At 38.0% G+C, this 15892-nt stretch overlaps 1 protein-coding gene across 2 annotated transcripts in view; it reads right to left on the bottom strand.

Moving 5' to 3' along the window:
- Positions 1 to 15892, bottom strand: part of LOC131047666 (probable CoA ligase CCL6) — a 162599-nt gene that overhangs the window by 49861 nt on the left and 96846 nt on the right. For both annotated transcript variants that reach the window (XM_057981463.2, XM_057981462.2), the window contains 2 exons: positions 9929 to 10174; positions 9645 to 9784 (listed from right to left, as the gene is read on the bottom strand). In XM_057981463.2, coding sequence (XP_057837446.2) covers positions 9645 to 9784; positions 9929 to 10174 — 386 coding nt within the window. The remainder of the gene's footprint in view (positions 1 to 9644; positions 9785 to 9928; positions 10175 to 15892) is intronic.

Raw genomic sequence — 15892 nt, 5'->3', positions numbered from 1 at the left:
CAGAGCGAAATCTCCAAGTGTGCTTAAATTTTGAAGGCCACGTTCGTTTCAAGTGTTCAAAAAGGTATAAGGGACATCATTTTACATTGTGAAGACAATTGCAAGTTGATAGGAACAAGGATGAGCCCAAGACACAAAGGTTCGCTCCTGTCCTTCAGTCAAGGACCAAGGCGATATTCACAAAATCAATCATTCTTTCCAAAGGATCACCTCAAAACAAAGTTACACAAGGTTGAAAACGTCATTTGAAAGGTAACAAACAAGAAGTGGATGTTAAAAGATCACAAATTTGAGTTAAAAATGCAAGTTCGCTCCTGTCCCTCAGCCAAGGACCAGGGCGATAATGATCTTAGGAGGCATTCGTCTACAACATTGATCGATCAAGCACAAGATTCCTATTTAAATTGCCAGTTTCAACGTAGAGGAAATGATTTTGAATGTAAAAGGCGAGAAAATCAAGGCCAAAATGAAGTTCGCTCCTGTCCCTCAGTCAGGGACCAAGGCGATATGGTTTGTACCTCTTTACATCTTCCAAATTTTGGCGCTAACATAATTTTTGAATTATATTAAATGCTAAAAATCGATAAAATTTGAAATATTTAATTAAAATTGGCATTTAAAATTGCGCATGAACATTTATTAATTAATTTTGCCTATTAAAAAATCGAAAAAATTAATTATGAGGGCAATTAATTAATTAATTATTAATTTAAATAAAAAAGGGGAAGTGCGCTTGGGTTTTATTCTCAATATTTTATAGAAGTCGGCCCCTATTTTATTTAAATTTTTTTTTTTAATTGCTTTATTTTCCAAAGTCGGCCTAGAGGTATTTGTAGAGGAGAGCGCCTATAAAGGAGGGGTGAGTTATTGCATTTTAAAACAATCATTCAATCATCCTTTGCATGCGATTTGGAGAAGACAATTACAAGGTGCAAACATCATCAAAAGGAGTGCGAGTTTGGTTCAAGTGGAGCGAACTTGCCATCAAGGCATTGAAGACCCCCCAAAGGTGGCGAAGTTGCTAAGGAAGACGTTCGCTTGGGGAAGATCACGTTGAAAAGCTCCAAGCTTCGATTTTTGCCTAGGCGAATTTCTTATTTTGCATTTTTAGAGTTAGCTCGCAAGTGAGGTATGGCGAAGATCCTTTGTCTTGAATTTTGAATTTTGATCGTCATAGCCTTGAATTTTGAATTTTGAAATTTTGAAATTTCAATAGCTCGATCGCATTTAGGAAATGATAACTCAAAGACTTATCATGAAGTTTCCTAAATCTTATCTCTAATCTATAGTTATACATTGCAAAATCTATTTCTTATTATGAAATGTTGTGTAGGTATTACAATGGCGACCCCGAAGGCGGGAGCATCCACCAGTCGTCCAGCTCTCATGAAGGAAGATCAAAAGAACGAAGAACTGGAGACCAAGATCGTGTCTAAGTGGAGCAACATTGGAGATACCAACTTGGGCAACTTCAGTACGAAGAAGTTTCGAGAAGTCCCTTACATTGGCAAGCCATCACCTGTCGCTAGGAGAATAATTGAAAGTGGCATCATTAAGGCAGCCGGCTTCCCTCCAGCAATCCAGTGCCATGAATTGATGATCGAGTGTGCTCGTCATTATGATCCACAAGTCCAGAACGATCGTGTCCAAGGAGGGAAACACTTTAGCTTATCTTTCAGAGGAGGCTATAAGTGAAGCTTTCCATCTTCCGGAACACAGAGATATGGTCTACAAAAGCATAGAAGGAGCCAGGTCCATGTACGAAGATGATCCAGATGCTTGCTTAAGCATCATCAACAAGAATTGGTTACTTAAGAGTCATCCTCGCCTGAGCAAGATCCCGAACACACCACATAGGATCGACTTCCAGGAGGAGTACAGGGATTTGATAACAATGCTCAACCGAGTCATAGGAGCCCCTCAGGCCTTCTATTTTGAGAAATGGATGTTCTACTTCATCCAAGTGATAGTTCAGGGGAAAGGAACAATTCATTGGGCTAGAATGATTAGCCATTGCTTGGACGTACAGTTAAGGAGACTGAAGGCTACCAAGTCCTTCCACATGAGTTCATACGTCATATATGCCTTGATTAGGAGCTTTGAGTACGCAAGACTACCTCACAGAGGAGTGATTGGAAGAGGACCCGGCGAGGTCAGAGTTTGTGATTCCTATGTTCACTTGCATCATCTGCCAGGAAGTAACTACAAGTTAGTTAATGATACCTTCACGATGAACATCACAAGGACGTTGCAAGGTGGGATTCACAATAGACTATCTCAGGATGCTCAAGAGCTAGTAAAGAGGTACGGTGCTTGGTTTATCCAATTTCCGAAATTTACTTAAATTAGACTCCATGGATGTCCTTCACCTCCATACATGTTGCCAAGATATCCGACAGACAGAATTGTGTTACTTGAGGTAACAAGACAGTTGGCAGCTTATGCGAAGGCATTCAGACACAAACATGGAAATGGAGTTCCTGTACCTATCGTATTAGGCAATTCAGTTGAGGTATGTCCTAATGCTCTAGCCATGGATGACGCAGAGAAGGAGTTAGCTTTGTATTCTTTTTCATTCTTTGCCTTGAGAGAGAGCTTTGATCCTTATGGGTATATAGAGGAGACAGTCGGTAGAAAATATAAGCATGAGTTTCAGATAGAAGATTTTATGATGAATCTCTTAGATGATCTTGAAGTGAAAAGAAAGATGCATTCCAAATTGCCTTTAGACTTCATCAAGAAATGCAAGATTTACAGAGTGGCCGACCAAGCTCAGGACAGTGGTAGACATCTCCAATCATCCTATGATCGAGAAAGCAAATCAGTGAAGCTAGATTGGAATGAGCCCGAAGTTGTGGATCTAGATGCTTTGATGGCTCTAGTCTTGTCTTGTACTCGCAGATGGGTTGATGTGCAGCATCAGAAGTTGACAGAACAGGGCATAGCTATGACTTTCACCTTGGAGGAGAGACCAGCTGAAGGTGGGGCAAGTGTAAGTGAGGGTAATCCTAATCCTAGAAATACAAGTGAAGGCAACCTTTGAAGCGCAAGTGAAGGCAATCTCCATCCTAGAGGCTCGAAGAGGAAAGAGAGACCTGAAAAAAGAGAATCTTCCAAAAAGAAGCAAGAGGCCAACCAAGATCGTTCATCCAGCACATCTTCTCGACAAGAGAAGAGGACATTTGAGATAGAGGAGTCTATGGAATCAATGGTACAGAACGATAAAGAAGGACAGGCACCTCGAAGGTCACCAGGTGGATCTCTTCAAGATAATGAGTTGCATGAAGATAAAGAAGATAATGAAGTAACATCTCCTCCCAGAGAAGAAGAAATATTGCCTAAGGAGATACAGGTTAAAGAAACAAGATCTGCCATCCCAGATTGGTTAAAGGAAAGACTAACAAGGGTGATTGTGATCGAGGACGAGGACAATGTGATTGATTTGGAGAGCCTTGTTGGACATTCCCAGGAAGTGACAGAGAAGAGGAAGGCTACTAAAATGTCCAAGATGATTAGAGATGAGACTGGATCCAGGAAATTGCAGATAGCTACACCGGCCGTAGACAAGTATGAAGGTGAGATCCTTGCAGAAGAATATGATGTAGAAACATTTGAGCTTGGTCCACTCACAACTGAGCAAACACTGGATGATGCCACCGATTCATTTGAGGCATTGAAAGACAAGCTTAGAGAAGAAATGGAGAAAAATAGAAAACTTGAGAGAGAGATCGGTGCATGGAGAACATATTTCAGCCAACTCAATCAACCTTTGGGATGTCAGGATCCAGCAAGATCACCCGTACAGGCACTTCCCCTTCAATCGATTGGTGAAGCAGAGAGAGTCAGGAGTTTGGTCCAGCTTATGAGCTCATGGATCGACAAATCTCATACAGTTGCCATGGAATTTGCTACAAGGATGATGCAGACTATTCACCGAGCTATCCAAGTTCTTGAGATCATCCACAACTTGATGATAACGGTAGCCGCTTTTGCTCATACCAAAGATGTTATCATTCCTGTCTTGCAAGTAATCAGACAAACATCAAGAAAGGTCTTAGCGCAGGAAAAGATCATGGATGGAGGACCTCACAGTTTACTTCAGTGGTCGACTTTACTCCAGATGAAGGAAGTTCTCTTCGAGGACATCAGTACTAGGTGCAATCATGTTGAGGAGGTTATCCACCCGATCCAGGACAGAGTGTTTGAGGTACAACGTACCATTCTTGGCAAGAGGATCGAGGTTGAGACAGATGTGGATTTGCAGGAATTGGAGGATAGAGTCAAGGTCATCTTTTACAAGGATGCTAATGTTATCACAGATGAGCAACGGGACCAGATGTTTGCTACCATGCTCCTGATTGAGAAGACTAAGGAACTTGAACCTGAATGGGACGCTGCTCTTCTCAAGGCATTTGATCAGGTCATCCACTTGGAAGAAAGAATGAAGATCTTCCCAAGATTCCAATTGCTGAGATCGAAGGAATCGTATCAAGATTCATTGCATATGCTAAAAAGGAGCATTGGAAAGGAAATAAGATTCTAGATGAGAGGTTGTTATAGATGACATGGCACCTTAATTGTCATTGGTCTATGTCTCCTAGATTTTTGTGCCAAATTTAATATTTGGCTCTGCATTTAATATTGTTCAGTAAAAGGGAGGCTATTTGTAATAAACCCTAATTAGGGTTTAGGTGTCATAATCTTGGCCATTGATCTTCTTTCGATCTGGACCATTCATTGTAATTGAGGATGCTATTTATACCCTCACTTCTTTCATTTTGTCATATATTGATGTATTAGAGAATTAGAGAGATAAAGCGATTAGAAGTAAGTTATTTTGTAGCAAGATTGAGCTTTGAGGAAGGAATTTCAAACAATTGTTGTACATGATGGCTTTGAGATCAATGAAATATTGAAGTTATGGTGTTTTATTGCAATTCTCGTGGTTATCTTCATGATTGTTCATTTTCTTGAATCATTCTCAATCAAAGTAGTATGTTAATTTGAAGGACAAAGTGTTGGACTTGATCTTTGGTAGGATTCACTTTCCAAACCACTAGCTTCTTGCTGATTGTAGGAACGTCTTGCGTGGTCGACTGGAGATACTTGAATCGCTTAAACCTTCAATCATTGTTGTATCTTGGATATGTACCTTCGTGGTAGTGTCCTTGATCCTTGATGTATTGAAAAATCATTTGTTACCTTAGAAGATCGCATCAATTTCAATTGAGTTGTTAATTTATGGCAATATTGAAGCTGGTAGAATCTCGCCAAGTCTCGTCCACATTGAGTCATTCTTAGGGTTAGACTAGATTAGATCTCTTGCAAACCCTGCTCTTTTGATATTTTTTGAGAGCTTGTTTAGTTTATGAAATTCTTCGGAAACGTAAGGCCCCTTGATGACACAGCAATCACAACGACCACTGGTGCTTATCCACAAGTAGAGACCCTACTAAAAAGAACATTGGAGTCATCCTAACTGATCCTTCTTGCGATATCTTCAGCAGTTAGTGACTTTATTCAAGAGAGGATAAGATGCCTTTGGGTATTTTATTCTGTGTATAATTGTGTACAAAATACATGTCAACAGGGCCCCGCAAACTTTACGATGGAGGTTAAAAAAAAAGTTTCAAGGCATTAACAATGCCACTTCAAACACCAATATCAGCTCTTCCTTTGACCATTCAAAAGAGCCACTTGACAATTGAATGATTTCCTTTGCCATGTCAAAAGTGCGACATGAGGATTTTTTTATTTCCTTTTCTATGCTAAATATGCGACATAAGAGTTGGGCAATTTCCTTTGCCCCCTTGAAAGTGCGACATAAGGAATTGATTATTTCCTTTGACATATGAAAAAATGCAACTTAAGGATTATCAGATTATCGTTGACCATAAAAAGGTGCAACTTAAGATCAAATCATTTCCTTTGCTATCCAAAAAGTGTGACTTAAGACTTCCTTTGTTTGGGTAGAACACGAACTTGTTGGGCCGACCAACATCCATGATAAAAGAGGAGACATGAGCTAGCGCCAATAGAGAGAAGAAAGGCCGAACCTTAAGCAGGCATTTCATTTAAAAATATGATCGATGGAAATAAAATGAAACATTGCAATATCAAGTTGGCTTAATTGGAAATATAAAACAAGAAACACATCCATTAGATCGATACATATAAAGGATGGTTGATCATTCCATTTGATCAACCATGAATTGGAGCAAATACCAGCAGTCCCTAGTGCAAAATGGGCAGGACCTGATTCTGATTTACAGAACAGAGTCAAAGCATTCTGATCTGAGCAGATTTGTTCACAATTTAATCAGATTCTAAGTCAAGAATCATCATTTCTAGACCATACTTGTTCATTTCCAGATTTTATTGGTAGAGGTTGATGTTGTCTTGCGACATAAGTGTGTAAGATTGAATTCAATATTACCTCCTTCTTGATTCACAATGCTTCTTTTTCAGGTTCACAAGAGGAATGATTACAAGGAACCCTTTGGTATGCACTCAGACCTAGAAGATAAGTACAATCGGTCGTAGAAGAATGGAAGTAAGCAAGTAAGCTTCACACGAAGAGAGAGGGACTTCATAAGAATACATAAGTTATGATAGAGTAAGATCAATGCATTCAAGGCAAGGCCGAGGATTCAACAATTACAAGGTCAACATATTCAGTGAATAAGGGTGATGATGAAACATGGACAAATTCACATTTCGATGATGAAGACAAAAGGGCAATTTGAAGGGAGGCAAATCCAAGATCTTTCAAGACTACATCAAGGAAATCAACCATTCAAAGGAAGGAACCCTACAAGGCAAAGAGTAGCGATCAACATCAAGTACTCAAGGAGGGAATTTTTCACAATCTTGAATTTCGTCCGGAAATCCAAGAATTCTAAGGCAGAAATGGTGCAAGTTCGATAAAGGAGATAGTTTCAGAAGAGTTAATCAAAGTTAGAAGATAATGCAATTCGGGAAGATCTCTCACCTCCACCTCATTCATTGATCGAGCTTGGAAATGTTGAGTATCAAGAGATGTGCCTCATTCATTTACAACTTGTGATGAGCTACAAAAATCAAGCAAGCTGAGGTGGCACCTAGTCATCACTTATCCAATCATATCGTTTCAAGCTAAGGCGTCCAAGTTCAATGTACTTGACTCATCCATCAAAAAGGATAACTACCACATGTGGGCACAAAGTTCGATGCACCTACCGTTGTCATCTATTGGTCAATTATTCAAAAAAGGATGTGTCCCATCAAATGTAATTTTGTCATTGGTCAACAATTCAATGCTTTGTGATGGGTGTAACAAACCCTAATAAGGATTTCTATCTTTCGATCTTGGCCATTGATTGTGAATCAATTTGAGCCACTCAATTGTAATGAGAGCATTATATAAGGCTCCAGTCTTTTATTTGTAAAGGTTAATAGACAATACTAAGTAGATCAGTAGCATATAGCAAGTAAATAGTTAGAGTAGAGTAGGAAGAGAAGGCAAAGATTGTTGCCAAGATATTGTTGTAAGAAGCAAGTAAACTTCATTAAAGATATGGTGAAATTCATATGTTGATTCAACATTTGCATGGTCTCTACTTGTTTGATTTTGATGTTGTTTAGATGAATGGAAGAACTTTGTGCATGATCAATGGTGAAATTCGTACATCTATACTACTAGCACCTTGCTGATTGTAAAGTGTCTTGCATAGTCAACTGGATCCATCTTAGCCAAGCTTAATTTCAATAACCATTCCTTCATTGGTATGCTTCACCTTGAGGGTATCTATGCTTGTAGTGGTGATCTGAAAATCATAAAGCTATCCCTAGAAGATCGCACTAGCCTTGTGGAGATGTTCGCTGCATGTCAAAGCAAAGCTTAGTTGAATTTCATCAAATATTGTCCATTGCTCTTACATTTCTAGAGTTAGATTAGCTTTCTCAACCCTCATCCTTTTTCTTTTCTTTCAATCAAGTTAATTTCCACGTTCTACCGACATTCAAGCATTTGAGATTCAATGTAAGTCCACCTTGTGATTCCAGCAATATCACATCAAACAACTGAGTCTATCCAAGAGCACGTCAAGACCTGACATTCGAGAACCTTGGAGTTGTCCCATTTGATCATGCAACTTAGCATTTGGGGAGTGTTTGTTCAAGAGAGGATAGAATACTTAGTATTTTATTTGTGTTGCATAGTGTGTCAAAGCACCATCAACACCATGGATTGTTGACTATAATCTAGGATTCCAAAAACAAAAGAAATACCATATGATATCCATGACTTGGCACATGTTTTGTGTGCATAAATGTGGGAAGACCCTCTAGGAAGATGTGGTTCTACCTTGACTCTGGTTCTATAATGTAGCTTTTCGTTTTTCTAGAAATGTATACTTTTCCTCACATCACTGAGATTGCCCATGATTTGTTTCTTTAAATTCCAAACATTTTCGAGAAACAGAAATGTTTATTCTGCGTATCTCAATTGTTAATTAATATTCCCCATCTCATGCAGAGTTCTCTGGTAATTCCATCAATATTTAATGCTCGGATTAAGAGAGCTAATCAAAACAGCAATACTCACTGGTGCTGCCTTTGATTGGGACGACTTTGGTGCATTTGAGAATGCAAAATACTCAAAATCCCATCCTGCTTGGATTTTCTGTCATAAACATAGGAAGTTGCTGTAAATAGAAAGTTTGTACAAGGCTGCACAGTTTACTAGTTGAAGTATTTAATTTGAATAGATGATATCTGTTATAATGAAACCCTGGCGAAGCTAATGTGATCATAAACACCTGAACTCGTGGACATTAGATTGCTGTGGTACCAATCAATTAGAACTGCCCAAGGAAAAAACATATGTAAACATCAACTAGACTTTGTGTTGCACTACAAATAATTCTTCCATGTTGATGGTTGATGATGTGATTTCCATGTAATTCCTTTGGATGGGAGCTTGCATATATGATTGACTAAGTGCAATAGATGTGAACAATGTTTTGAGGTTGAGGCGTGACTACAGCATGTATAATCTGATTTAATCTAACTGTCAGCATTTCCTCAATTTTGTACAAGTGCTATAAGATCAGAAGGGCAATTGTCTCACATAGGTGATTCCCATATTCCAAGAAAATGCTTTTCATATGATTGTACTTCTGAGCATAACAATAATCATACAACCAGGATCTTCTTTATTGTATGTATTTCTGTCAGCCTTTAATAAATTAGTTTCTTGGTAACGAATTTCTGTAGATGCCTAAACTTTTTAATGCAGAACAGAATCTGACTAGAATAGTTTTATTACCTATGAATGCCATATTCTTATGCAATCCAAAAACAAGGACTTAATCTACATCTAAAGTTACACTAACCACTTCAATGAAATGAAAGCCTGGGTATTTTAAAAATTTTTGACTTCAACTTTACAGCTTTTCTAGCTTTTCAAAGTTGAATGCAGAAAATATGTTGGACAGTTGCTAATGTCAGTATTTCCAGAAGTATCCTCAATTATTTTTTTCTAATTTGATGATGGCATTTGTATCTTTCATTAAGATATTTAACTTCCAACAAGACATATGTAATTGGAAGCCAATTTCTTGTTTGTAAATTTCCAAACAAGCATTACAAAGTAGGTTACATACCGAAGCAACAGAAGAGCAACGGTTGTATACATTCTCTATATTTTCCACAGCAACATATTCACCTTGTGACAGTTTAAAAATGTTCTTCTTTCTGTCAATGATTTTCATTGTCCCGTCTTGTTGCCACTCACCAATATCACCTGCATCATTCATTCCACAATTCTCTCTAGAGTTGGTAAGTGAAGTCATCAAAAGAACCAAATGATACCAGTTATTTTTATGTACTTATGTCATTCAAGAAACATAAACAACCTAATAAAACTAAATATCGACATGCCTTTTACCTGTGTGGAACCAACCATCCACCAGAACTTCGTTTGTCATATCCTCACGCTTGTAATACCCAGAAAATAGTGTTTTTCCCCTGATGCAAATCTCTCCACGAGGTGTTTTAGAAAGTGCATCATAGCCCATTTCAGGGACTGATTTGAGTTTTGCTTCAATAATTGTGGCAGGCGGCCCAACTGTTCCAATCATTGAGAAGACATTGGCCAAGGAAGAAAAACTTCCAGCACAAGTTTCGGTCAAACCTGGTTAAAATACAAGTAACTTAAGCAACACCTTAAATCTGTATACAAATACAGGTGGAAGGTAAGTCTAAACTTGCAGTGAGGAAAAGTACATGAAATTTGAAAAAATGATGAAACAGTAAACACATAAAAGGAGAGAAAATTGTCTTGAAAATAAGATATTCACTACAAAAAGGAATTTGATAGAATAAAAAAATGGAAGGCAAAAATCATATTAACAAGGGCCCATGGCCCGCAACATGTAATATCAATCTGAATATAAGAATATTTCTGTTGATTACTGATATAATTATATATAAATACAGTAAGGGCAGACTACATTAAACTTACCAATTGGACCCAAAATGAGGACCTAGATGACCCTACATATCGGTGAAAGTACAGTGGATCTTATGTTGTTGGAGGTATTGTTTGTGAATTGTGATCTAGGAATGATTGAATCAGTAACATCATTATGCTTGTCTTGCCAGCCGCCATCAAGTGTTTAACCTTGCAAGTCAATGATGACTAAATTTATATGGAGTATGGCTCTCCCAAGTGAAGTTATTTTTGGTCATTTGTGATGGTCATTTCCAAATTATTTAAGTTAAAAAATTCATCATTACTAAATAGCTTTCAGCCTTCAAGAGTTGCATGTGTTTCAGCATGATTGTACACAATACATTCGTCCTTAATAAAAATATCAGCTGCAAGGAGGCATTTGGAAAGTTCTGTTTGATTTAAAATATGAAAATTATATTGATATGAAAAAATATTTATGGACGTAAGATATGAAATCATGCCAATATTGTGAATATTATAGAACAACTGTATTTAACATAGTAGACTAGAAGTTTGCCAGCTGTATTTTTTGAAGAAACATAAATAAAACAGCTATTAAGTACAAAATTGTTGTTGGAGAGAACATACATATTTAAAAAGAGGTGACACTATCATTCACATCAAACAAACAAAATTTAAAGCTGAAAACATGAAAGAACTGCATAGAGATACTGCTTCCCTGGACCATGGTTGTTGCAGGGGCATTGAACCCAGCCTTCTTTTTACTGGACCACTTTCCCCAGATTAATTGTGCCGCATTGGTGACCAGAACTTGCTTGCCATCTAGTCCCTCATGTGGTCACACTGTTAAACTCTTCTCAAAACATCTGGTGTCTGGGTGAGGCTGAGAGTTCTGCTTGCTCTTGAATGCTTTCTATGATGCAATGTCAGGTGTTGTCTGATAACGAAAGGGAATTTATGGCTTGTAGTGCCTTCTTTTTGTTTTAAATAATTCCATTTTGTTTTATCAACGCAATTGTTCATTATGTCAATTTCCTCTTGTTGATTGCCAACCATGTGTAACAGACACAAAAGCTAGTTAGTTTCTATTAATGGGTTATGCATATGGACTTCCCTCATTTATTTTCCTTGGGTGCAGATTGCTTGTGCAATTTCGTGATCTACAGGATTGATATTGGAGTCAGTTGTTTGAGTGTTTTCAGTTTGGGGTTGTTGCAAATTTCTGTGGACATCCATTCTCTTGAGAGGTTTGAACAATAGATACTGCATGAATTGGATGCCATGGAGTCAGATTTGGAGCCAGCATGTAGATGGGTTTTGTTAAGAGGGCTTGAGGAGCCCGGGCAAGCCCAAGATGTTGTAGTTGGGTGTCAAACATGACTATTGCAGCCAAGTTAGAAGTTTGCACTATTAAAGTCGGAAATTTTAACTCAAGAAAGAAAATTGGAAATCAGAATTGTAAGAGGGAGTGAGGAATTCTAATTCAGAAACGATATCGGCATTCTGATTTGACCTAATTTCCATATAAAGGAATTTAAAAATTACCACAATAGTAATAGAGGTGGGATCTTTTTCCTCTACAGACTATATCATGGATGGGAAGACTAACTTCGTTCCCTATTCATTGTGGGGTTTGTGTGCTGCACTTGTACTGTTTGTTCCTTGAGCTCCTTGTAAACTTAATAGCTGTTCCAAAATTGAGATTCACCAAATATAGTAGATGTGGAAAGGAATTACAAATTCTTAAAGAGTCTACCACAGATAGTAAAGATGGGGAGCTGGGAGTATTGGAAAACTGTCAATATCTTTTTAGGAAAGGGAAAAGCTGCTATTTTGAAGTTAAATGCAAGAGAAAAATGAATAGAAAGAGAGGGCAAAACAATAATTGGAGAGAAGAGGATGTAACTTGGCTAGGGAGGAGCTGCTTGTTGCCTCTTGTAACATATGAACAACTCATCAGAGCCATCTTTAAGTGTTCTCCAGTCCACGCTGAAAAGAAAAAGGTAGAATGACATCTTAGAATTGATAGGTATAAATAAGTAGGAGGCTATGTCGTTTCCTGACCAATTGTACCAAGTGTAGGGTGTAAAGGCTACATGGCGTGTGTTGTGCGTTATGCACACCCCACCCCTGCTTCACAAGGGACCCCCGCCCCCGTAGTTTTTGAAATCTGCCTGATAGAGAACATAACAAAAAACCCCAGCCTTCATCCAAATCATCCATTAGCATCAAAATACCCGTGTGCAGACATTAGGCCCTACAATGAAAGAACCGAATCAAGTGGAAAGTTCAGCATCTTTTGGAGAGTTGTGAGTTTTGCGACAAAATATTCTCGCATTTCCTTGAAAGCCCGAGTTTTCCCATGTGCTATGAAGGCACAGGAAATAAGCTAAGTTCACATTTTAACTCTCTGTGCCAAAATAACAAAAGGCTTTCAAATCTCGCAAAATCGACTCATAAGCCGAAAATGGCTAATAAAGACAAATTCACACCAAAGGACCAATCAAGCCGAAAATGAACTAAAGCGCCAAAGCTGCCTTATAAGCCGAAAACTGATGAAAGTTAAAAATCGTAGAATCGGCTCATATGCCGAAAATGAGAAAGATCAAGTCCACATTCGCACAAAAAGAGCAAAATGCCCAAGTTTAGTTTGCAAATCGGCTAAAAATGCCGAAATGTGAAGAAGGGCTCTCAAATCGGCTCATAAGGCCGAAATGTGAAAAAGCTAAAATCTTGCAATAAGTCCAAATGGGCCGAATAACCTAAATCGCGCTAGAGACACCATTTTAGCCGAAAAGAACTTCAAAGGCTAAATCTCACAATCAAGCCAAGAGAGTAAAAAACGAACAAAGTTAAAAGGCTCACAAATCGGCTTAGAGAGCCAAAAATGATCAACAAGTCCACAATCGCGCATCAAAATAAAAGTTGCACACACCCCCACTTTAGCCAAGAATGAACAAAATGTCTAAGTCACACAACACAAACACATTAGCCGAAATTAGGAGACGAAAGGACCGTTCACAAATTCGTCCGAAAGCCCGAAGTCATAAGGCGAATTCATTTTGCCATCACGTCTGTCATCGAGCCTTCAAAGGCCACATATATGCCCAAGTCGCCAGAGCGAAAAGTCTGCATCGGGAAGCATTCCATAGAGTAAAATTTTCATTTTTTGACAAATTTTTTATGTAATGATCCATCATTTTTGAAAACAAAAATAAGGACAACAATCGGTAATAATATCGTCGGCCAGGAATGTAGCCAGCTGGCAATAAAATCACTTGTCACGTCCACCATGGACCCCATGTCGATAGCAGAACCACCTGGTATGTCGGCCACGGACCCCATGCTGCTCACTGTGAGTATTGGCCAGGAGCCAGCTGTAGTAGAAATGGAGATCATGGGACAGAAGCTAACCAATACCATCGTGGATTGCGGCTCTGGAGTAAATGTATTGCCAGAAGAAATATGGAGGGGTCTTGGCAAACCAACTCTTTGGCCACCAACATTCCAGCTTGTAGGTGCCGACTGTAATAACCCCTACGGTATCACCAGATGTAAAAAAACTTAATAATATTAATATATGGATTAATTAAATAAGGTTAATTGTAAATAAATGATTTAAAATAATAATATAAGTAATCTATGAAAAATAAAGGAAATATATTTAATATATAATAATAAAGAAAAGTGTTATTTAATAATTAATATATTTTAATAAAGAAAACGTTATTTAATATTTAATATATTTAAATGAAATGATATTTAATATTTAATATATTTAAAATCAATATGACCCCTATATACTATACTAGCCCCGATTACTCCTGCACGAAGTAGTGCGCGATTACCACCGCACCCCTTCATGCGGAAGGGGACCCGTGGAGGAGTACAACCCTTCACGGGATATAAAGGGAGCAGCAGCAGCCAACGGTTAAGGGGAAAAGGAGAGCAGTGGAATAGAAGAGGTAAAGCACGATCAGAGGCAAGCACCGACTTGACACAACTATAGAGGACAGAATAGGTAAGTAAGGAATCAATATCGTTATATGTTAATGCTTACTTCTGTATGTATTAATGGATGTAAATAATTAATATTATAATATATACATTAATGAATGACTATTCTAATAGATAGGTAATGAAGGAAGGTAATAAATGTAATTAATGTATATGTAATATTTATGATAATGAATACTTTAATGAACACATCAATGAATGGTTTTCAGGTATTAAGGAATAAGTATAAACCGTATGTTAGTGAATTTGTACTAACATACGTTAATGAATATATATCAATGCCTAGTAGGAATATATGTTAAGAAATAAATGTGAATATTGGTTAATGAACATTTTAAGGAATATATGTAGGAAGTACATGTTAAATCAGGAATATGTACATATGGATTATGGAATAGGAAATTAGTAATAAAAGGCAAAAATATATTATAAATGTAATCACATGTTGGAGGCTATAGGAAGGTAACTCCCTTAGTTTAAGGGAGGGGTTATGATAATCCCTAGGGCAATATATATATTGAATACCTATATGCATATGTATGGCTTGGTTGACTAAGTTCAACCAAGAAGGGACGGATCCGGTCGGTCCCCTCTGAGGACTTGGGTGATGAGGTACATCACCCAAGGCAAGGAATGGACATAAGGTCCTCCTTGGATGGCTTGGGTGTAAGAAATTACACCCAAGACAGGAATCGAATTAACCTTCGATTTCCTGGAGGGCTTGGATGTAAGAAATTACATTCAAGACAGGAGTCGAATTCACCTTCGACTTCCTGGAGGGCTTGGAACCAAGATGGGTTCCAAGAAGGCGAGCCTCACTGCCACCTAAGGACATATCTTCGTATGGCATTCATATCCTTTTTAATTGATGAGAATTGTGATTATGTAATTAAGTATTTTAAAGTTAGATTGCAAGTTAAATTAGTTTTATATATATATATGTTGTATTCTAACAATTTGTTTTGCAAGACAGTGATCTCTAACTAGTAGGGACATTACAATGGTATCAGAGCATAATCCTGCCAACCTGTGGGAAGGGTTCTTAGTTTATGATCACATATCAGAGAAAGAAAGGAGCAAAAGCAATGGCCGATCAATTGGCCAAACAGCTTCAGACTTTCATGGAGCAAACCAATGAGAAATTCGAAAGAATGAGCCAATTAATCCTACAAAGTAAAAACAGCAATAATAGAGATATGCCAAACCCTAGAAGAGAGACACACTCTAATCACGTTGATAACGAACGATCGCCTCAGAGTTCTAGACAAACAATTCCCAAATTTCTTCCTAGAGAGGAACATGTGAGGGAGGAAGACGAACCAGCCACACTTGGGGTGGAAGAAATCGACCAAATTTATGCTAGATTAGAGCCAGAAGTTCAGAGGCTGGTGTCCTTCAAGGACTTTTGTGAGTCCAAGA

The sequence above is a fragment of the Cryptomeria japonica genome, chromosome 4 (assembly GCF_030272615.1).
Source record: "Cryptomeria japonica chromosome 4, Sugi_1.0, whole genome shotgun sequence".
In the NCBI taxonomy this organism is placed as follows: domain Eukaryota; kingdom Viridiplantae; phylum Streptophyta; class Pinopsida; order Cupressales; family Cupressaceae; genus Cryptomeria; species Cryptomeria japonica.
This window is presented reverse-complemented; position numbering and strand designations above follow the sequence as displayed.